Source organism: Tinamus guttatus, unplaced genomic scaffold (genome assembly GCF_059628265.1).
Source record: "Tinamus guttatus ecotype Peru unplaced genomic scaffold, ASM5962826v1 Tinamus_guttatus_pri_ptg000753l, whole genome shotgun sequence".
NCBI lineage: Eukaryota > Metazoa > Chordata > Aves > Tinamiformes > Tinamidae > Tinamus > Tinamus guttatus.
This window is the reverse complement of record NW_028289287.1, coordinates 891,318-915,586: the sequence shown is the minus strand read 5'-3', so window position 1 is coordinate 915,586 and position 24,269 is coordinate 891,318. Positions and strand designations below refer to the sequence as shown.

At 36.8% G+C, this 24,269-nt stretch overlaps 1 protein-coding gene across 1 annotated transcript in view; it reads right to left on the bottom strand.

The window, feature by feature from the left end:
- The window catches only part of ANO2 (anoctamin 2), a 169,200-nt gene that overhangs the window by 88,443 nt on the left and 56,488 nt on the right, over nt 1-24,269 (bottom strand). Inside the window, exons 10-13 of the mRNA XM_088537398.1 lie at nt 22,800-22,864; nt 8,490-8,624; nt 6,615-6,775; nt 3,224-3,306 (exon numbers count right to left, since the gene is read on the bottom strand). Coding sequence (XP_088393524.1) covers nt 3,224-3,306; nt 6,615-6,775; nt 8,490-8,624; nt 22,800-22,864 — 444 coding nt within the window. The remainder of the gene's footprint in view (nt 1-3,223; nt 3,307-6,614; nt 6,776-8,489; nt 8,625-22,799; nt 22,865-24,269) is intronic.

Sequence of the window (24,269 nt, the reverse complement as noted above, 5' to 3'; positions counted from 1 at the left end):
TTATTTCTCTTGTTTTATTGATGCTTTATTATTCTCAAATTAAAAAACAAGTATACATCCTGTTCAAATAAATTACATCAAAACACATCTGGGAACAGCATGTTGAGTGCTTTTTTTGTGACATTTCCAAGGTTTTGTTTGTTTTAATGGTTCTAGTCTGTTCTTGTTACTTTTCTGTCTTCCCTTCCCTTACTTATCAGTTGCTCAATTGCTTTTCAAGCTAGTTATCCATCTTTCAGTCTGGTACCCAATGCTACCTATAATTTCTGCAGATCCCGGATGTACAAGCAATGCAAATCCTCTAAGTCAGTACAGCTACCAGCTGCAAATATGAATCCAAGCCTTAGGGAGTGTGTTTTCTCCAACTGCATTTGCCAATATATTTACAAATAAATGGACTAAATTAATCTCTCATGAAGAGAGCAAAAAAAGCAAAAGAATTGTCCCAATGTGTTTAAAGAAGTAATTTTACTGAAAAATTTATAGTCAAGAGTCCACTAATATGACGTTGAAGACATGCACTTCAATATAACCGTCACAATGCTTATTGCTCAGTTCTTCAGCTTTTATACTTGTTTTCTCCCTGTTTTGTTTCCATAACTTTGCTTTTTAAAATGATTGATAATAATAACTATTATCACTGTTAACAGTTATTAGCTGTATAAAATTCCTGAAATTCTCCTTGTCCCTTTCCTTCTTCTGAGAGGACTCAGTAATCCTGTGTGTGTGCCATCTTTATTTTCCTCTGCATGAATCTGATCAAAAACAGTTTTCCTTTTCTGATACCATTTGTAGCATCTGTAAAGGCTTCGCCAACTGAAGCAATTACCACACTGATAAATACAAACAGCTGCCTTATTTACTATCATACTTATGAACTTAATGGATAAAAGGTGAACAAAATCTTATCTAACTTCTTCATTTTTGGTGAAGTTCCAAGAGCTGACAAAAGACAATACACAACCCTTTTTTATATATCCAGTTTGACTATTATTTTTCAAATTAGAGTTGAATATGCATTAAGAGGAAAGATTGAAAGAGCTCAGGCCAGTTCACATAGAAAGAAGATGACAGAGGGATATGATATTATGTAAAATTTTGTTGAAAAGAGGACAGGAATCTCCTCACCTATGAAAGAGAGAACAAGAAAAAGTGTATATTTGCAAGGAACTTTAAGTTAGAGATTAGGAGAAGCCTTTTAGCTGATAGATAGGTATTAGCATAGATTGCCCAGGGAAAAAGTGAAATCTCCACTGGTTAATTTCTTTTAGAACAAATTAGACAAACATCTTTCTTAGTGACTTAAGTAGAGTTGATCCTACCATGCCCAAGGTATGATTTCTCAAGGTCCCTTCCAGCTTATGTTTCTATTGTTTTTCTACATATTCAGCTTGTGCTGAGATGTGTCTGGCACTCTTTCATTTGTCATAAACATGGGATTTTTGCTGATCTTACAGTTCCTGTCCATAAACGTTTAGCATTTCAGAGTTCTTCATCACAAGACCTCACAAATCTATAGATCCTTTCACAACATTTTGAAAATATTGAGTTAAGCCTTGGGAATTTATAGTGCAAGTGGTGAACTCAAAGTTCAGTAAAATCTGCTGTGTTTGCCATGTAGAATGCAGAGCCAAGAACAAAGTTTGATCTCCCACCTCTCATTTAGTAGTGTATGCAATACAAAATTGCTATTCTGTCAGGCAGTAGTACGCCATTCTGTGTAGGACAACAACTCATCCAGTATGTATTCATAAAACAATAACGTAAGTATCATCCAGTTGCTCACTAACAGACAGGAGTGAATCAAAAAAAAAAAAAAAAAGAAAGAAAAAAAAAAGAAAAAGTAAAGACTGTCTTAAGTTAACTCTTCGGGGAGGAATTCTTGGGAGATCTTCCTTTCTCTAGAGACAGTGCTAGAAGTTTTATTTCAGAACAATGATAGAGCGAAAGTAATGCCAGGGACTACTGTCTGTTCTCAGTGTTATTTTTACATTTTTTCTAACTCTTATCTAAGGAACAGATAAGTGGAATAGCATCATCATGATGTTACAGTATGAGGTTTGTGCCTTCAGCATACTTCCTTTCTACTTTATTTGTCTCAGCATTCTTTCTGAGCTAAACTCAAGTGGCAGAGATGGAGAGTTGTCCTGTTTTAGCCTTCTGTACAGACCAGTCTTTAATGAACATTGCTGAGATGGGAGGAAATGGATTGAAATCATCTCTGACTGAAGCAGGTCTTAAGTGAAAAGCCAGGAACCTAACCACACTTTGTTAAGCCAATGAAGAGAACAGGCACACTGAATTACTTATCACAGGTACTCAGATTACCATGAAGTATAAAAGGGAGTCTAATTGCTGCAGTTCCAAATTACTCTGAAGTTGAATATGACACTATTCTGGAGCCATGTTGGAATCTATTGCTAGGAGATAGGACAGAGTCTACCTGGTCTTAGTGGTATAATTAAGGCTAATGTCTGCATTCTCTTATTCAAAAATAGAAATTAAACCTCTGTTGAGAATCAGCAGCTAAAACGGACTATAGGCTATGTCATGTGAACAATGACTGAGAACAGGACTAAAAACAGATCTAGGGACTCTAAAAATGTTAATAACAAACATCTCTTGCTTTTCAGTCATCTCAGGCTTGAAGCTGACTCTGGGATACTTAAAAAGTGTTCTCAACATCATTCTTTATCTGTTAAAAATAAACAAGGGTCCCCAAACCCAAATTAAGCAGAAAGCTCAATCACTGATGAAACAGGTCTGCAGTACTTTAACTTAAGAAACTTAAGATATTGTAACTACGGCATTAGGAAAGGCACTTATACCTAGAAGAAAATATTATTTACATTAACTAGACATTTTACAGTGATCTTCACAGAGTATTTCTGTTACGCATAACTAAGCAGTATCTATATGAGAAGGTAAGTGTTTAACATCATTCTACTATTGCACTCTAGCAATATAATCACATGTGGACATTAAAAAGTGGTCCTCTGATAATGTTCTAATCTGGTTCAAAATTCATTATTACAAATAAAGTTGAGTCATGATCAATACTATGTATGTGCTTGAGTACCCTGGTACTCAAAAATATGTCAGTTATAGTCATTTAGTAATACATAGCTATGAATTGAATTGGATAGCGCTCATGATTACCAATACTTATCTCTAGATCGAGAATAAATTATACAGTGAATGAACATAGGGAAAGGAAACTTACTTCTTCTTCCTCCAAGCCAGTTAAATCCCAGAAGTAACTCAATCTCATTTGCAAACGCTTCCATTGTTCAAGGAACATTGTAGCTTAAAGAAAAATAGAACAGTTTTGAAACTATAAATCCAATGTGCTATTGTGAATGCTTGTAAATCCCATGAATCACATCACAGTAGTTCATTTATAAATAAATATTAAGAAATAGCCCCAGACCCAATTCTAAATAAAGAACACATGCATATCATGGGAACAACGATTACTGTCTTTTTACAAATAATATACAGAGACAACACGAAATGCCAAAAATCACTATATATATATATATATTCTTTTTTTTTTTTTTGTCAGACACTGGAAATGAACACAGATCTGCTGATATCCACCTCAAGAACATCTCTTAATATACCATGAGTCATTCTATTATTCATGAGTGCAAAGTATATAGCAAAACAAAACCCAGATGTAAATATTCATCAATTACATTTCAATTAGTGAAACAAATTTCCCTGATTGGAAATTATCAAGTTTCTAATAGGTCAGAAACATATGAAGATGGTAGGTAGAGCCTGCTGCTGAAATAAATTATTGATACCTATTCCAATCATGTAAACTATGACCCTCAGTAATACGTTAAAAAAACTATTATCCTGAAATGTTATAGTGGTAAAGTTGAATGTTTTTGTCCTATATAGACACAGTGATTTTGTCCTAAGGGGACAAGCAGGGAAGGCCAGCAGTTCAGTCTCCTGCTTTTCCTTTTTTTAATATGAAGAAACAGATGTTGTACTGTTGTCTCATATTTACGGTCTCCTGACCTTCCTCCCATAACTGTTCTTTCCTCTAGATAGCCCTTTGCTTAGCTGTTCTTGATTTATAGATACCTTCGTACAACTACTTTTATAGAACCTCTTACTCTTGACTTGTGGACAACTCTTTTTGGAAAATTATACTATATATATGTGTGTGTGTTTATACTATATATATATATATATGTCATACACATATATGCATATTGCATATGTATATATAATATGCATAATATATATATAATATATATACACACACACATACACCCCAATAAAAATCTATATAAATAAAATCTATAAAGAAAAATAACTATGGGCACTACTACTTGCCATTTCTTATACTTCATTCCACTTTTTTTCTGTTAAAGTGCACAAAGAACTGTAAAAACATCATCAGATCATAACAGTATTTAGGTCACTTTGGACATCTTGTAGATAACATTACAAGACGCAGAATACTGCAAAATCTGATAAATTTAAATTTACCTACATTCAGTGTGAGCTATAACATTGGGAAAAGATACAGTACCAGTAAAATAGCCTGACTCTTACAAAGCAGAATCTATTCATAGTGAAAGACTGTTCTGAAAGAACCACATAGAAGAAATAAATGTCATTTATACACAGGACTGGCAGTACAGTACAAGTAAATCCAGATATTCAGCTAGGAAGCTGCTATATCTGTTCTTTCCTTACAGAAAAAAAAAACACATATAAAAGCTACATTTAATATGTTTTGGAAACTTAAATATCTTCTAGATATCCTAAATACAAACATATTTTGCTAACTTAGCTATTATGATTTCACTATTTTTCAAAATTTCATTTTTTTAAAATTCACATTTGGTTCTGTGAGAATCTACTGTTAAAAACAATTAACATCATCATAATTCCCTTTAATTTACTGGGCCAGATACACAACTGCTGCTACAGTATGTAGCTGTTGTAAAATCAACAAGTTCATTATATTAAACTGTCCTTATAAACACACCTGACAGCGGGAATTCGACATATCAGAACATTGGCTACAAGAAGCACAGTGAGTCAAGCATGACTTTGCATTTTGTAGACACAGTCACTGGCAAATGGTATTGCTGGGATCACAAAGACTCATAATGAGGTGTGAGTCCTTTTCAAGATATTAACCATACTGAAACTTCTGCCTTTCCTGTCCCAACATGGTAAAGCTAACATCTTTCCCTTGTTTATTTTTAATTCTAGCATAGTGATGTAATCCTTCGACAAGGCAGACCATACTTATACATTCTGCACCACAGTGCCAAGCAAGCATCCTTGACATATCAGACACATATTGTCCAAATAATATACTGGAATTCTGTCAAGGCCATCTATGGCATTGTTTACAGCAGCAGGTAAGCTGCAACACATCTGCCAGTATGTTCAGGGGCTGAAAACAAGCTGAGGCAGGAGAACAAGTCATTGCAAGTCTGCCAATCTTTGGCCATTTGCAATGCGTATTCTATCATTCTATGATATCATTCTATGATATCATTCTATGATATCATTCTATCATTCTATCATATCATTCTGCTGAATGATTTCCAGAAAATAAAAGCAAATAAAAGCTTAATATTTCCTTAATGTCTTCTGTATATAAATTCCTAATAAACCCAATGCTATCATCAAACCCAACATCAAGCTAGCAATCAATTATTTCTAAAGCGAATTGTGAAAGCAGAACACATTGACTGCGGAGGGGATGGCTGTACTTTGATAATATATCCGCTCAAATTCTCACATTATGAATGAAAATTTCCTCATGTGAACAATGAATGGAAAATTTAAATTCTTTTTACAGTAGCAATCTTCAGAAGCTCTTCTCATGGGTTTTTAACATTTTAACTGCAGTGAGCGAGGGCATAAAACCAGCAATAAGACATGCAAGCACAGTGCACAGTGTTCAGGGCAGAGGTGTAGCAAGGAGCACTACAAAAATATTACAATGTATTCATTTGCATTTATGAAGTGTTTTGAGTTTTTCCATGAAGCATGGCACTTTTACCATTAAGGAAAATCAATCTCATCTACATGGAATACATTAGAACACATTATAACATAGTAATAGCACCAGTGCATTTGTAATTCCATAAAATTTTGTTGAAATTATGTGACTAAGTCACATGGAAGTCACATGTACCACATGGAAGTGCATTCTGTGCTTAAATGAAACCCTCTCAGCTGCCTACACATATGAAGCCTTAAATATATTCCTGCCCAAAATGCAGAAGACGTTACAGGGACTTACCCTGTCTACCGAAAACAAAGGAAAATATGAACATTGGAAGTGACATTAAACAAATCAGATAAATTTTTCTTCCCTGAGCAACCTAGCTCCTCTGTATTTATTCCAAAGCTGACAAACGAAAGCCTTGTAACACTGCTTTCTCCTGTCTCAGCCCCTTACTGGCCCTCTGAGGCTTGGCAACTTTGAAAACCCATATGAAGCACATTTGATCTAATAACACTTTATTATATGGGAGGCTACCACATTCTGCTGTGCATCACTGCTTTCATCTCTGTCAGGAGTGCCAAGAACAAGTGACGAAGTTAACATGCAAAGCAATACTCACCCCAGAGAGCCATAAAAATGGAGAAGAATACAGTGGCAGGATTGTCAAATAAGTGGCTGGCCCGAGCCATAGCACATGCAGAGCTGAGGTTCCAGTAGTCACAAAACTTGTCACACAGAGGGCACATGGTGAAGGCATTATGTTGGTCACACATTTCTTTGCTGTAAATGGCAAGTACATAAGTTCTTAGGAAATTATGACTCAGGAAAAGTGGATGAGCTGAAGTAATACCAAGCAGCACATAATAGCTACTACTGCTTTGTAATGTATGTGACATGGTTGTAGAGATCTTCCCATGAGATATGTATATCTTCAAGCCTATATTGCCAAGTTCTAGAATATTAAAATACCTACAGGCACCTTACCAACAGAAAAACAAGGCTTCATAGCAAACCAATCTAATCCTTACTCTGTATTATAGAAGAGTGAATCACTAAGGATTGAGGTTAACACTGGAAGAAAATATTTAAACCAAAATCAAACTGGAATTTGCCATGTCTACACCCAATTACATGGTTTGATCAGATTTATATGCATGAAAAAAAATTCTGAAGTGGTTGAAAAGGAAATTCTGTGGGATAAACTCCTGCTTGCACTTTACCAAACACACATTTTTTTAACAGGATGGCACAACAATTATGTCAAACACTATGCTATTTTGTGTACCAGGACTGGCCATTTTCATGATAAATTTTTGTCTTTCTGTATATTCTGCATAACACGTTACAAAGACAAACGTCAGAACCCAGGCACGGTGGTCACAGACAGAACAAATTTGCAAAATCATCTGCAGGCTATGTTGTGTTTTTGGTATAAACAGCATGCATGCAAACACTGAAATTACAAGATTTAACCAGCCAAGAATGTTATTCTTAGTAAAGATGTTGTATTTCACAACATTTGCTTTGAGAGTCACTCTACTCTGCATTTCGTTTTTAAGAGTATTTGTCTAATCAATGGGTGTTTTCCCAAAATAGATTTTTAACACAAAATCTTGTCTGCACCACCTTACACCATAAGGTTTGGTTTAAGTTCCTGAAATGTGAAAGTTATTTCAGGCACAAAAACTGATATGGTTTAAAAGTATCAAAATGCTGTGTGCATAGAGATTTCTGAAAATTAATCCTCCTTACATTTCAAGAATCTTTAGTTTGACTTTCTGTCATTGCCAGTTGAGGACATTAGTGATTATCACATATGATTATGTTTGTTCCTATACTGACTATCATTAAATGACTTATTTTGTATGACTTCAAATGAAAAAGTGCCACTCAAATTGTAGCGTCAATATATCTAATTCTTTGAATGGCATACAGGCATGTTCAGCTGTTATAGTTAATATAAAGCTCTCTTCTACTTCAAAGGGCAGCAGAGGGTGCTGCAGAGACATCTTTGCTATCGATCTCACTTCAGTTTAAATGTTAGCACAGTCTTTCCCACAGAGAAACACAGCCAATCGCGATTCATTCAGACCAGACTAAGAAAATAAACTCTAACTCAAAGTGTTGTCATTCATCATTTATCTATCAGCAATAACTGATACTGCTTTCTAACTCCATACTGCTGAATATTTGCCCCCTTTTTTGAGAGGGAGAATACAAGAACTGCCATAATGAATTGGACTAACATTTCTGCTTGCTGTATCCTGTTCCTACCTGAAGGCAGCTACAGATGGAACAAAGAAAGTGTCCTTTTTCACTGAAAGGTGGACACTAATAATTGTGTGTCAGATTGACTGTTTTTTTTTTTTTTTTTTGGTCACATAGTATAACATCCTGAGGGGACATTAGAAGTAAATAATTTCACTAAGGATTATGTCCACAAAGTACAGTTATGTTTTTCAAGTAACAAAATACTGATCACAGAGAAGCTTACCTAGGAATGTCGCTCTCAATGGTTATACAACCATAAAAAAATACAATAACCCCAACTACTGAAGATGGAATGAGGAACTCTGTATATAAACCCAGCCATGCAAAATAAAGTCCTATTTTTTCTCCAAAATACTTTCTGAAAAAGAAGAAGAAGAAAAAAAGGACATATGTCAGGGGTGTCATTTTCAAACACATTTTATGGCTTCTTACTCCCTCTGAGTAAAAATAGCAATTTTCAAAGACCTTAACAAAAACCCTGAAAATGTTGAAGTCCATATCACCAAATGAAGGGGGTGAGCAGGACAGGTTGAGACTTTCTAATCTGAGATGCTAAAGACAGCCCTGCATCGTTGTTTTGTGACAGACTCAAGATCTGCTCTGGCAACCTTTTTACATCATTAGTGAAATATTCCTCACAGAATTCCATCAAAAGGAACAGGATTTCACCCAATTTTTTTTAGTAGAAAATGTTGGTAAGGATTCAGTGCTTTAAGAAAAAATCTCTCATTCAGCTTCTCCATAGTCCTTCTGAATTCAATGAAAGGCGTAGAAATGAGATCTGTGAATGAGATCTGTATGAACAAACTGACAACACTCTCTAATGTCTTTACAGACCAAAATTGTTGAATTTCTGTTAAAGAAGGAAGGTTTAGTGGAATACTTAGCACTAACTTTTCAGAAAGAATAAATATTTTGGACAAATTAGCAGCGTCTGTACAAGAAGCTCACAAAAACTGTTTCTACTTTGGGGAACAGTTCATTGTACATATTGATAAGTATGTGTTAATACTCAGCCCTGCATCTTCAGGATCTCACTGCAAGAAGTAAAGTAATCACGCACATGGACATTCCAAAGAGATGCTGAGAGTGAATGTAAAGGTTGCAAAATATTAAGACCTTCAGAGAGTTCAGTAACTCACGTGAAACATCTCATAACCCAAAGACTGAGACAGAAGATGCTAGAGAGAAAGCAGGAGTGAGAGGGCTTTAGGAATGACACTGTTGTTATTCCAGGGTTCCAGCTAGGAGAACCAACATAAAAGTGAGGGAAAACTTGGGACTCTTCTGCAAAAGAAGTACATCTCTTACACCTGCCAATTTCAAGGTGGTCAAGGACAACAACCTGTGGGAAGTATCAAACATAACAAGTGGATCACTGGCATAATTACTCCAATTACATTAATTTAATTAGGTAGGCTATTCTGCCTTGTTTCAGTAACAAATTGCCTAAACCAGAATAGGAGTACTAATGGCAATAATTAGTCTTCAAATAGCATGTATCAGTTTAGTAACTCTACAGATATTATTCCCACAGGATAGTTTGGAAGTTCCTGGGGAAAAAGGATTACCTCATTTGTACAGAAGATAAGGAAATTTGATACGGTACAGTTTATAAGATAAAAAAAATAAAATATTTATTTTGAAAATATGATTCTGATACTGCCAAGCTATTCTACAATCTGGCACACACATTCCAGAAGTAATTTGGCTTTATTTTCACATTTATTGCTATTTGAATATTGTCAGGTATATAAAGTGAAGGAGGAATTACTTGATTAAAAAACAGAAATAATCTATGGACCTACATCTTTGCTTCAAGACACTTGTATTAATCAGCATCCAGCAACAATGTCTTATGAGCAACTCAGGCCACAGGGCAATACAATTAACTCTCATGTTTCCTGCTGATTGGGAAAGGACATACCTTGCATTTGCCAGCAAAGCAAACGTCACAGAACACGTTAAACATGTAACAAGAACAAGGAGAGTTTTCTGATGAGCCATCTTCTTCACACTCCTGCCTTATCTGTAGAGATTGGCAACATGCATAGCTTATACACAGCTTCCAGGAGGCGAAAGCAGCCACAAAAAATAGTCCCCAATCTGATCTGTGTTAAACTGTCTATCATTTCGATAAAGGGGCATGAAATAACACAGAAAGTGTTTAGATTCTAGCAGCAAGGAGGAGCATATGGCTCATGAGGTTTTGTATAGAATTATTAAATTTTCCAGTGGCAAACATGATCTGTTACCTATAAAGCAAATGGTTGCTATTTTCAACCACTTACAATGACAAGAGAAAGTGAGAAGAGCTCAGCAATGTTCTGGCAATGTGGGGGAAGGCATTTGCCAAGAAGAGAACTGCACAATGTTCTGCTACCTAATTGTTTTGAGAAAGAAAAATAATTAAGATTACTGTGCCCAAGCCAGTCAACCTATATGCCAGAAACTGAAAGAACTCAAAGAGAAGCAATGACAGTGCTTGAAAGCATAGCTATAAATTTAAATCTGAATTTATTGAAGTAGCAAAATATGGAACATAGACATGCTCTTTTCTTTCCTGACAAATTCATAGACTTGATATCCTGTTTCTGTGAAGGACATGCAACCCCTACAAACACCTGTAATGTACTACAAGAGACCAATCTACCATCTACTACCATTTACCATCTACTATAGCCACATCTGGACATGGTAATTTTCAGTTCAGACCTCAAGAATTCCATTGGATTGGTTCCTTCCCTCCTCCTGCGCTAAGAATCTCATGAGAGAGGCAAACAGACATAGTTTTACAATCCTGGAGGAAGGCATTTGACTCCTAGTCACGTCAACAGCTTCACATTAGCACATTTCAAGGCTATGTCTTTTTGAAAGCAGGATGCTAAGTTTTCTTAAATCAAAATACTAATCTCTCTATACTCATGCACTGATCTGAAAAATCAGCACAGTGGTAGTGAATGAAGAGAATACTTTCTTTAAAGGAAGAATAAGACATGTCTTGAGAAAAGGAACATTTATATTTTTTTTCTGTATAAATACCAAGAATTTCCATCTTCCATCATTTACACTGGGGTAAAACTAGTCTTATTTCATCATAGTCAAGAAATCACTCAAGATTTATGTTGCTGTAGAGGAAGAGGAGTCAAGACTTTAGTTTTTCCCTCCTTGTCCTGCTAACTCGCATATAATTCACATATATGCACAAAAAGCTAAGGATTAATTCTTATCAAAGTATGTTGATGGAGTGCCTATTAAGGAGCACCAGGAAAAGAGTACATACTCCACATCTTTACTTCCTCACTAGCCGTATTCTAAATTACAGAACTATCCCTCTCATAAACACCTATAGATGAGAACAATTTCCATCCAAAGCAAGAGGTAAGTGACTGCTAATGAACGCATCTTGCTCCTGTCAGAAGTAGCAGGTACACATTGTGTTCTGTGTGTTGTTACAGACCACAGTGAGATTTTGTGTCTTTAACTTTGAACAATGTTTTGAATGTTTGTTAAATGGTCACCTACCAAAAACTGATTTCTTTCAAGTGAGAGTCTCTAAAGAAGGATTGGGCCATAAACAGATGGTTCTGAGACACACAAATCATCCATATCTTCTTGAGAAGCTGAACAGAGACTGCAGATTTTCTGCGCTTACCTATATTAAGCAAACAACCAGAAACACTTAAAAAAAAGTAGAAAGTGTAGTCCCTCTCGCAGCAGAGGGATAAGAGATATAGAAAGGGTGCAGTCAAAATGTTTACTGAATTCCCTTTGCTTCACTCATACAATATCTGAACCAGACATCTGCAATGCTCGTCTTTCTGTCTGGTTGCCAAACCAACATCAAAAGGAAAAACTGTTAATTAAACTCTATGCAAGCACATTGGTCAGAGTGCTTCATGCGCTTCCAAATTGTGCAATTTATAAATAGACTAGTGGAGAAAGACAGATTAGAAAAAGAAAATTTAGATTTTTAACTCTATTAAAACAAGTGTGGGCTAAATGGAATATGAATAAACCTCGACATGTGCTGGAAAGGACTCTAGGGTGTTTCAGGAATAAAGTTTGAAAGTCAGGGAAAAGATACTGTGGACACTGAGTCACCTAACTGGGAAGATTGTTCAAAAGTCTTCAAAACTCTTCAGTTATTTAATTCTCATACCTCATTCTAGGCCAACTGTTGTTTCTTATTTGCCACATTACACTGCGTCCCTTCCATAAGCCAATATTTTCCATGCAAAACCACACTACTTTAAAACTACTTATTTGGGAAGCATATTGTCAACAAAGTCACACATACCACTTCTTCAAAATAATCCTATTCCCACAGATTGTGGATAAAATTCTACCCCTGGGAGAAAGGACAAATACTTCTCACAAAGTATAATTTCACTTTAGAACATTTCTATTATCAGAGAGGATTTAAAATATTTCTTCATTTCTCTTCCTCCACCTACAAAAATCAAGTGTAAAGGAGACCAGATCCCAAACAAAACATAGAAACAAAAACCCCAAAGACCCCTTCCATCACTTAGGCAAGCCAGTCCATAATGCAGGCCTACGAACAGCTGTGACAGATCGGTTGAGCAAATGGCAACCTGTGTTACAGAATCAGGAACACAAATAATACCCTCATTGTGCTTTATTACCAGAAATATATATGTGTGTGTGTATGTATATGTATGTAGGTATATAAAACACATACATATATATATAAAATACATACATATCATATAGATATATAGATGTAGAGTAGAATGACTGCTCTTACAAACATGGAACTAATTTCTAGCACACTGTAAGCTCAGAACACCAGAGATTTTTTATTATTCCTACGATAGTAGTTCTCAAAACTGATGCCTCCATCTCAAAACTTGTTTGACAAACACTACTGAAGTACAGAGAAAATTTGGTAACATTCATACCACCAGTCATTAAAACAGAGCTAGGAGCAGGTTATATCATCTCTGCATACTTCATCATTTCACTCATACAGCCACATATGAGTTGAGGTTAAACAGATCTTTGGAGACCTAATTCAAGGCTCATACTGAAAGTAGTGTCAGCTGGAGCAAGTTGCCCAGGAGCCTGGTGAGCTTTTGTATATCTCTGAGGACAGAGGCTCCACATCCTCTGTGGACAAGTTGTTCCAGCGATAAATTACCCTCACAGTAAAGTGTTTTTAAAACGTTCAAAAGAGACTGCCTGTGTTTCTATTCATGCCAGTTGCCTCCCGTCTTGCCACTGGGCACCACTGAGTAAAGTCTGGCTTCATCTTCCTTACATCTTCCCACCAACCATTTATAAACATTGACAAGATTTCCGCTGAGCCTTCCGTCTTCACCAATCTAAGCAGTCCCAGGCCTCTCAGCATCTCCTCATATGAAAGAAGCTCCAGTCTCTTAAACATCTTTGTGGCTCTTCACTGGGCTCAGTCCAATAAATCCATGTCTCTTACGCTGAGATACCCAGAATTTGACACAGTACTCCAGATGTGGCCTCAGGAGACCATTGACCTTCCTGGCCACAAAGGCACATTGCTGGCTCATGTTTAACTTGTCCACCAAGATTCCCAAGTCCTTCTCTGCAAAGTCACTTTCCAGCTGGTCAGCCTCCAGTATTAACTGGTGCTGGGGGTTATTCCTCTACCGATGCAGGACTTTTTGCTTCTTTTCATTTCTCCTTGGTAGACTTCACAAAGTTCTTTTCTGCCCATTTCTTCAGCCCACAGAGTACCGCCCCCTGGTATATTAACCCATCCTCCCAGTCTTGGCAGCAAATTTGCTGAGGGTGCACTCTGTCCCTTCCTCTAGGTCACTGAATAGGTTGAACATCATCAGACACTGGAGGACACCAGTAGTGATTGGTCTCCAGCTATATTTTGTGCCACAGATCATAAACCCTTGAGCCTAACATTTCAGGAATTTTTCAATCCACGTCACTGTGTGCTTATTTAGCCTATACTTCATCAACTTGTCTTTAACATAGGGATGTTATGGGAGTATCAAAAGCCTTTCTAAAGCCAAGATAAACAGCATTCACTGCTCTTCCCTCACACACCAAGCCAGACATGTTACAATAAAAAATCATCATCTTGGTTAAGCATTTCACCTTTGTAAACCCGTGCTGCCTCAATCACCTCCTTTCCCTTCAAGTGTCTGAAAATGGCTTCCAGGATTAGCTTTTCCATCACCTTTCCAGAGACCAAAGAGGGCCTGACCATCTTTTAGCTTCTCAAGTCCTCCTTGACTTTCTAGAAGACAGAAATTTTTCCAGTCTTCAAGAACCTCCCCTGATTGTCATGACCTTTCAAAGATAATCAAGAGTTAGCCTAGTAGTAACATCTGCTAGCACTCACGGGTATATTCCATGAAGGATTTGAGTTTATCTAGTTTGTTTAATTGTTCCCTAACCTGATCTTCTCCTCCAAGTCTTCCTTGCTCGAGACTCCCCTTAGGTCTCAGGTACTTGGAATTTTTGGACTCAGGTTTACCTGTAGAAACCAAAGCAAAGAGGTATTCAGAATGTCTGCCTTTTCTGTGTTCTTTGTAATGAGCATTCCCACAGCATTTTTTAGAGGGTCCATACTTTCACTAGCCTTCCTTTTCCTGTGTTTGTAGAAGTCTTTTCACTGACCTACATGCTCCTCACTAGATTCAGCTCCAGATTGGCTTTGGCTTTCCTAATTACATTACTTAATGTGTAGACAGTATCTCTATGTTTCTATGCCTATATCATCTATTTCCAGACTCTTCCAGATTTATTTTCTTTTTTTCCACTTGGACATTTTCTCAGGACAAGACTCAAAGATTTTTTACAACCACCTGGGACACCTGGCTGGAATTACTGCTCAACAGCAACACTGAGGCTGCTGTATATCCCAAGATATCTCTGACAGTACATATACACTTATTTCTGTCAAGACAGATCCAGGCAGAAATGTGTCAGTGCTATATCCAGATATATAGGGATTGCTACAAGCAGAGTAAGATGGACTCCAGGAAAGGCTCCTGGAAGAAAACAACCCACCTTGGAACAATAGCCAAGAGACTAAGAAACCTTTTTTAAGAAAAAAAGGTGGGGAAAAGGGGGAAAGGGAGGAAGGGAGGAAGGAGAAGGGAAGGGGGAAGGAGAAGGGAAGAAGGGAGGGAGGGAGGGAGGGAGGGAGGGAGGGAGGGAGGAAGGAAGGAAGGAAGGAAGGAAGGAAGGAAGGAAGGAAGGAAGGAAGGAAGGAAGGAAGGAAGGAAGGAAGGAAGGAAGGAAGGAAGGAGGAAGGAAGGAGGAAGGAAGGAGGAAGGAAGGAGGAAGGAAGAGAAAGGGAGAAAGGGAAAGAGGGAAGGAAAGAGGGAAGGAAAGAGGGAAAGAAAGAGGGAAAGAAAGAACGAGGGAAAGAACGAGGGAAAGAAAGAAGGAGGGAAAGAAAAGAGGGAAAGAGAGAGGGAAAGAGAGAGGGAAAGAGAGAGGGAAGGAAGGAAGGAAGGAAGGAAGGAAGGAAGGAAGGAAGGAAGGAAGGAAGGAAGGAAGGAAGGAAGGAAGGAAGGAAGGAAGGAAGGAAGGAAGGAAGGAAGGAAGGAAGGAAGGAAGGAAGGAAGGAAGGAAGGAAAGAAAGAGGGAAAGAAAGAAAGAGGGAAAGAAAGAGGGAAAGAAAGAAAGAGGGAAAGAAAGAAAGAGGGAAAGAAAGAAAGAGGGAAAGAAAGAAAGAGGGAAAGAAAGAAAGAGGGAAAGAAAGAAAGAGGGAAAGAAAGAGGGAAAGAGGGAAAGAAAGAAGGAAAGAAAGAAGGAAAGAAAGAAGGAAAGAAAGAAGGAAAGAAAGAAGGAAAGAAAGAAGGAAGGAAAGAAGGAAAGAGGGAAAGAGGGAAAGAGGGAAAGAGGGAAAGAGGGAAAGAGGGAAAGAGGGAAAGAGGGAAAGAGGGAAAGAAGGAAAGAAGGAAAGAAGGAAAGAAGGAAAGAAGGAAAGAAGGAAAGAAGAAAGAAGGAAAGAAAGAAAGAAAGAAAGAAAGAAAGAAAGAAAGAAAGAAAGAAAGAAAGAAAGAAAGAAAGAAAGAAAGAAAGAAAGAAAGAAAGAAAGAAAGAAAGAAAGAAAGAAAGAAAGAAAGAAAGAGGGAAAGAAAGAAAGAGGGAAAGAAAGAAAGAGGGAAAGAGGGAAAGAAAGAAAGAAAGAAAGGAAAATAGAGAAATAGAGGAGGGAAAAAAAAACAATAGAACCTCAGTTAAATTACAATGCAGTTAAGCCTGAGTCAGGGAAAAAAAAAAAAAAAAAAACTGTTAGAAAGGCCAGCTGGTTTTGCAGACAGAAAATGGAGAAAATGGAACCTCTATCCATGGGAAGAGTGCAGAGCCAGAAATATAGCTCTAGTAGAGAGTGTATATCAGAATATTACCAAAAACAAAAAAAAAAAGATAAAACAGTGAAGAAAAACCCTAAATCAAATCTCAAATGGTGAAAGCCACCTGTACTATTTATCTCTGTGCCTATGTCAGCAAATTCCCCTCACTTGCTCATTCACCTTAGGAAGTACCAGACTGGTTAAATCTGCAAAAACAAGCCTGAAAGTAGAATTGAGCCGGATGCCAATTTACCTTTTGGGTAAAAGGGTTTACAAACCCTTTACCTAAGGTTGTGGTTTGAAATCTTATTTATGAAATAGATTAGAAAGATTTACAGTGTGACTTAAAATAGAAAGAAGATCAATACTTAATGGTTTACAGTATAGTTTTAAATAGCAAAAGATCAATCCTTAACCTCTAAAGAAATAAAGCCAAGACAAGTCACTCAGTTTCAAAGAGGCCTGAGTCTCACCATCCATGGCACACATGCCTGAAGATGTCAGAATGTAACTGATGGGGCATAATTATAAATTACATAATGATTTAGTGATAATTATAAACTAAAAAAAAAAAATAAGTTACTGACTGTAATGCAAGAACAAAAGATCAATAGCAACACAGTAAAATAGACATAAAATGTCATGACTGAGGCAGAAATGAATGCTCAGTACCTACTGATTATACAAACAAGCAACACACTAATTAGTTAGAAACACTGCATATGTTCCATGTAAGGGGCTACAAAGCCTCGTTACTTTCCCAGAGCACTCAGAGCACTCTAGGATTATTTAAGTGTTCAGCTCTTCAGGTGCTGATTACTTAAGTGTTCACCTCACCATGGTTAAGAAGACCTTTTACAGAAGATCTAGATATGGTGACAATATTATTTGCAATGACACAAAGACAATAATGACACTCATACACTGGGGTAGTAGCAGTCCCCAACTTTCTACCTTTTTTGAAATGGATTAAGAGCCAGATTACAATATTCTGCAGATGTCTGGGTTTGTCTGCCAGCTTCTTTGATTACAGAAGCCCTACATGCCTCTGAAACTAGGCAGTAACTGCAGCATCCCTGGCAGTAACTGCAGCATCCCTTACTAAAAAGGGAAGCATTTTTATCAGGAGAAGTAATGCAACATTTGTCCTATTCACCTCTGAGAACTCACTCAGAAAAAAACACATGAACACTCAGCATATCTCTTGATATTTTAGCATTCAGCAAACATCACTAGCTATCCACACCTAGCAAATCCAAAATCCACAACATGCAGACTGGCAATGTATCTGATAGTCCGCATCAATAAACATTGTCTGTGGTCAAGAGAGCAGAGTTTAACTGCAGAAATATATTCAGCCCACCAAGTGAAGCTCTGTGTATGGAATAACAAAGTAATCCACTTATGCACATAACATTTTCTCTCATAATCAACTCTATAAATAATCAGTAATCTATTTAATATATTATCAGCATTTTCTGCAGCATGGCATGGACATTCTCCAGTCTTTTTGTTTTTTAACATACATTATTACTTTCTTTTTCAGCTTGTCTTCTCTCTTGAAAATGACAGATTGTTTGAAGCCTTTACTGTGAACAGGTGTGAGGTCACTTTCCTAACCTTCTCTGTTCCTAACAGATAATTTGTACCACATTCTACTATATCCAGGTTATCAGAGTTACATAGAAGTTCAGGCATAGACTTCTTTTCATAACTAACCTTTTCAATTTAATTACTACTTTGATTTTTTTTCATAATAAGCCTCACTGCAACTTCTGAGCTCATTTCATCTATTTGCTTCAGGTGGCACCATAAGCAATACTACTGTCAGAAAGACGGTAGTAGTGGCTAATAAGCAACTGCATGACTTCCTATAAAAGAGAAGAAATTCTTTATTTATTACAGCATTATTGCATAACTTGAAATAGCAGTTCTTAAGCCTTGCCTCTTACAGTTTTGAAATAATAAAAAAGAAAGTTTCATGACTCTCTTAATTAAAAATTAAACTTAAGAGTTCTGAGGCTGTGACATAACAGGACATGGATGGGTCAAACAAACACACAGTTTACAAACAAAACAAATTCAAATGAATACTGTAAGTATAATTAAATACATGCAACACTTTCCATTTCATTATTGTTGAGCACTTCAACTGCAATTATTCCATTGAGATACTAATACGCAACAACAGTAGCCACCTGGTCAAAAATTGCATTTAAATTGTTCATTTTTCTGCTCTCTGTGCTGACAGAAACCTTCTTTATGAGAGTGATACATAGAGTCCAGTTCTTAACTCTTTCCTTGTCATTTCATTTTTTTTCACTGTAGGAGACAGGGTACGGGATCAGCCAGAGTTATGGTCCAATTTAGTGTGACTTCTACAGAGAGAGCAAAGTGCCTCCTACAAAAAAAAAAAAAAAAAAAAAAAAACTTCATTCTGGATCATATCTTTAGACCAGATGACAGGGCTTGGTCTTGACTCCTGGTCAGGGCTCCAGCAGTTTTACAAGAAAGGTAAGCAAAGCTGCAACTTGCTTTAGTATCATCTGATGCTCTAGATGGTCACAGTAGCAGCTATGCAAATGCAGCAGTTTTCTGTCTTACTCCTCTTCCCCACCAATTCACGACTATACACATCTTTGGATGCCCACAAATATTCTTGGAAAGAACACAAAGGACTTTTTTTGTTTCCAAATATCATGCCTCAACAATGGCTTTTATTTCTCCACTTTAAAAGAACAGGTTTCTATTTCCTATCAAACTACACTGAAGAGAATTCCAAAAGTGCACATAGATATAGAACACCGCTCTAGCTACCTACAAAACTGCATGATCCAAGAGGTTTTCACTAGGAAGCTAGACAGACTTCAGAGCCTTGGATTTGCTAAGTCCTGATGTAGATGCTCAATCACTTGCTGGGTCTAGGTTTTGAAACTCCCACCAAAGGAATGAGGATTCCTAATGGTAATATGAATCTTATTGCTCAGACCAATGTTCTACAGCCTAGGAACAATGTTTATAAGAAAGCAGGGACCTGGTTTTCTTCTCCATTGCAATACAAGCCTACTAGTTTAAATTTCCTTTCTCATATAAACACCAATAAATAAGACCAAATTCTTGCCAAAACAGACAGAGGGAGAACCACTTTCTCCAGGAGTGGTAAAGACTGTAAGTTCTATGTAAATTAACCCACACTAGTCACAGGCCTGCACTCAGCAAAATAATTCATTACAAGTCCTTCAGTAATTTGTTTGACATACGTAGAAAGCCTTTGCTCTGCAAAGGACACAGGCTGATTGCAGCAACAAGAAGTACTGGGGTGGTGGGGGAACTCCCTACTACTGCATATGAGAAGCTCTGTCCTAGTACTTGAATTCATCTAATGCATAGTCCCTTTAACAAGAGACATGACATTTACTTATGCAAGTTTGTGCATGAGTAAATTGGCATCATAAGTGTTTCCTCCTAGAAAGAGGAAAAAAAAAAAAAAACATAATGTCAAAGAAAAGTGCTCTTTTCTCAACAGCCAAAATTCTCCAGGGTCCCACTCCCACCTGTCTCCTTCCAGGAAGAACTCTTCTGTCAAAGGTGGCACAAAGGACACCATCAAGCCCAAATGGACACTGAGATAGCACTGTCCTATTTTGTACCTAATTCTTAAAAAAATATGAATTGCTAACCTGCTTTAGGTGAACATAGTCCATGGTGAGAATGAATCTTCATTCCAGAGTTTCTTGGAACCATTAAAAGGAGCTTGGATTCAAAGCACAAGAAGGATGTAATGAAAAGATATGCTCATATCATTGCCTTGGGCACATTCTCAGCAAAATTTTGGAAGGGAGCTAGATGAAGTATTGCCAGAGTTACTGATAGGGCTTACAGACATTTTTCTACTTATTCCAGGTATGTCCAATCACTGTACTTTCCCAAGCTTAAGGTTGTGTTCTCTTTTGTTCCTAATAAATAATTCTTTGAAAATAGCCTCAGTATCTTTGAGAATGTAGGAGATGTGCCTTCTAAAGATGCTCAGAGAATAATTTCATCATACGCCGAGATTTCTGCATGGGAATTGAGTCATGTTGTTATATACCACAACAAAGTGTATTTTACTGCCATTATTCACTTGACAAAAGGATAGGCTGTCCAGGATCCTTTGCATCGGGATACCCTCATGCTAAAGTAATTCACCAGGCCAGGGGGGAAAGCGTGACACCAAACACACTAAAAATTTTTGGGGGCTGAAGCCCCAAAGAAAGCAAGCGCCCTCCTCCCTCAGAGAAAGAAAACACCCAAGATGAGACACGAAGATGAGACCCTACTGACACTCAGTGAAGGGGTAATAAAAGAATCAGTGAGTAAACTTGGACAATGCTTATTCTCCATTTGAAAGGCATTTTCTCAAATGAGTCAAATTGTCAGAAGAGAAAAGCTAATTGAAGTACCATACAAGATCTCTGCTCATTTGAGAATAAATAAAGATTTGATATTTGATTAGGTTAGTTCCCTGTAATAATAGAGGGACCCCTCAGAGGAACCTGATTACTTATATTGAACAATACACTCACTACATAGGCTCCAAAACACTGAAAGTAAATGCAAAAATATCCAGAGTCCAGCCAATCAAACAGGAGAATATCATAGCTCTGCCATTACTTTCCAAGCAGACAGGCAGAGAAAGCTACAGGCTGCTACAGTTTGAGACAGCAGCACTGAAAAGAAGAAACTCTTTTCTTTGATTTTGGTTCAAAACGGGCATACTGGAATGAAGTGCCCGAATTCATTACACATGGATTTGAAACAATTTTCTGCATTGTTAAAAATAGGAAGGAATATTTTAGACATGTGTATATCTTAGACAGACAGTTGAGTACCAAAATCTCCCAAGTTTTAATTTACATGCTGTATACTATAAATACTACTTTGGCTAATAAACTTTTTCACTTACTACTGCAAAAAGAGCTATGGTAATCATAATCTTAATATCTACGATCTCTATGTTTCCCACCATTAAGCTTTAATGGTAACATAGATGTATACAGATACTTGGAGCTTTGAAAGTAATCAGCCCTGGTTAGGCCACACCTGCAGTACTGCACCCAGTTCTGGGCTCCCCAGTACAAGAGCGACATGGAACTACTGGAGAAAGTCCAGCATAAGGCTACAAAGATGGTAAGGTGACTGGAGCATCTGTCCTACGAGCAAAGGCTGAGAGAGCTGGCTTTAGAGAGACTTTAGGCTTTAGCCTAAAGAAGAAAAGGCCGTTGAAGAGATCTTAACAATGTATATATATGTATATAAAGGATGGGTGTTAAGAGGATGGGGCCAGACTATTTTCAGTGGTGCCCAGTGACAAGAGTCCACAGTAACAAACTGAAACACAGGAAGTTCTTGCTGAATTTGAAGAAAAAGTTCTTGACTATGAGAGTGATGACAGAGCACTGGAAGAGTCTGCCTAAAGAGGTTGTGGAGTCTCCTTTGAATATCTTGGAGATATTCAAAACCCGGCTGGAGGTAATCCTGTGCTCTAGGTAACCTTGCTTGTGCATGGGGATTGGGCTAGACGATCTCCAGAGGTACCTTCCAGCCTTAATCATTCTGTGACTATGTGATATTTCCTGTTGATTATTCAACATTTAGAGTACACAAAATAATTTTTTATGGTAGAGATATTGCAGAAATTCCTTCAAAATGAGCAATATTTTTGTTTTTATAAGAATTCAACTTTTCAATGAAATGTCACACAAACAGTAAAATTCAAAAGATATCAAAAACACTCTATAAGCTGCTTGTTTAGATGAATAAAATATTTGTAAACAAGAAGAAAAAAAAATCACATCAATTTCAAAACTGCCATATACTTTTACACCAAGCTGAGAACACCAGGCCCTGATTGTTTACCAGTCTTTCAATGATCATGAAACGAAATGCACTCATGGACAACTCTTTTTAGAAGTGAATTAAGTATGTTTTTTTAATCTGAACTATGGCATTTTTACAGCAATAAGCACAATATAAGAATAAAGACACATTATTAATAGTTTAGTTTATCTTTCTTGCAATAAACCTTCATTAGAGTAACAGAAAAGCAGTAAGGAATTTTATTTTCCATGTTCTCATCAAATTTCACCCTTTCAACCAATTAAAAGCATTTTATTAATCTGAATCAGCTAAGAACTGAGTTCACAAGCATTTTATGTACATGTTACCTGATTAGGTCAATAGGCTGAAACTTGTAAAATACTCCATATCTTGCCCATTCTTGATACAGCAACTACATTAAAAAAAAAAGAAAATGAAAACTTGAAACCGCTGTTCCCATCTGTTCTACAAACATGTATGTTCGTATGTTTTTCATATGTTCTAAAATAAGTACTTTTCCGTATTTAAATACAAATTTGCAAATGCTTGTCAGTACTGTTGCTTGTCAGGGTGCAGTTTCAGACTTTAAGTAAATTATGAGTGTTGAATGAGTAACATTTTAAAATGTAGTAAGTGTGGCAAAACCACACTTTCCTCCTCTGCTTTCCTCCTTAGCACCTTAGGCTACTACACCCAGTAGATTCCACACAAAACACTCTTTCACCCTACTCATGGAACAAGACTGCATGTTCACCATGAGACTGTAAACTCTGCCACAGAGAGCAGCCACCACAAAAGAAGAGTCAAATTCCCCAGAAACGTCTTAAGGTGCGCAGAATCAAGACACCACAAAACAGAGAGGCAAGGATAAAAAAAGATATATGTCAGGATCTGTGGCATATTGTCTGCAGTAGCAAATGGACTCAACTCTATTATCTTTCTCACTCCCTGTTTTGTTCCTGTTATATGACAATTTTGTTGAACTTAAAAAAAAAAAAAAGACTTTGACAAGGCCTTTACAGAAGGCTGTTAAGAAAACTAGTAGTTATAATATAACAGACATCACAATGTCTTGAAAGAAAAGGCAGCATTTGAATAGAAATTACTTAATTATTTGACAAAATGTTTAATGTGATAGCAATACATTTTATAACCGTGTATCTAATTATTAATGATTTAGAAAAGATATTCAGCAATGAAGAATCAAACTGGTTTTCTGAAGTTACTGAAGAGCAAAGAAAGCTGCGAGGAAACTTCAGAAAGACTAAACTGAGCTAGAGAACTGTACAGTGCCTTTTACCTTCAAAGATAAAAATCAAGGTAGCTCCATGTAAATAAGTAAGATTTCCTATGGAACCATTTGAATCATTGGTATTGCTTTCACAGTTTTATGTTAACTGTGACCCTTCATGGAGACATTACTGTAGACAGTCTAAGAAACACATGCTCTTTAAAAACATCTTCTTGAAGTATGGAGTGTATGAATAAGTAATTTTAAAAATGTTGAATTGAAAATAAAATCACAAATAAGTCTTTATGAATTTATGGCATGAGTTAAAAAATGAGTGTCAAGTTTTGTGCATCTATTTGCAAAAAAGATAAGCACAGGGAGCCCATCAAGAAAGAATAAAATACGAGGTATAGACAGCTGCTTTAAAATGAGGCACTTATTAACTCCTTGTGCAACTAAAGAAGTGATGAAATTGTGTCCTGATAGAAAGTTTACTTGTGAAATATTGTTTGTGTCCCAACGGACAAGCTCAGTACACACAGACTACATTCTGCAAAGATGTAATGTAAATTAAGATTTGTTTAAA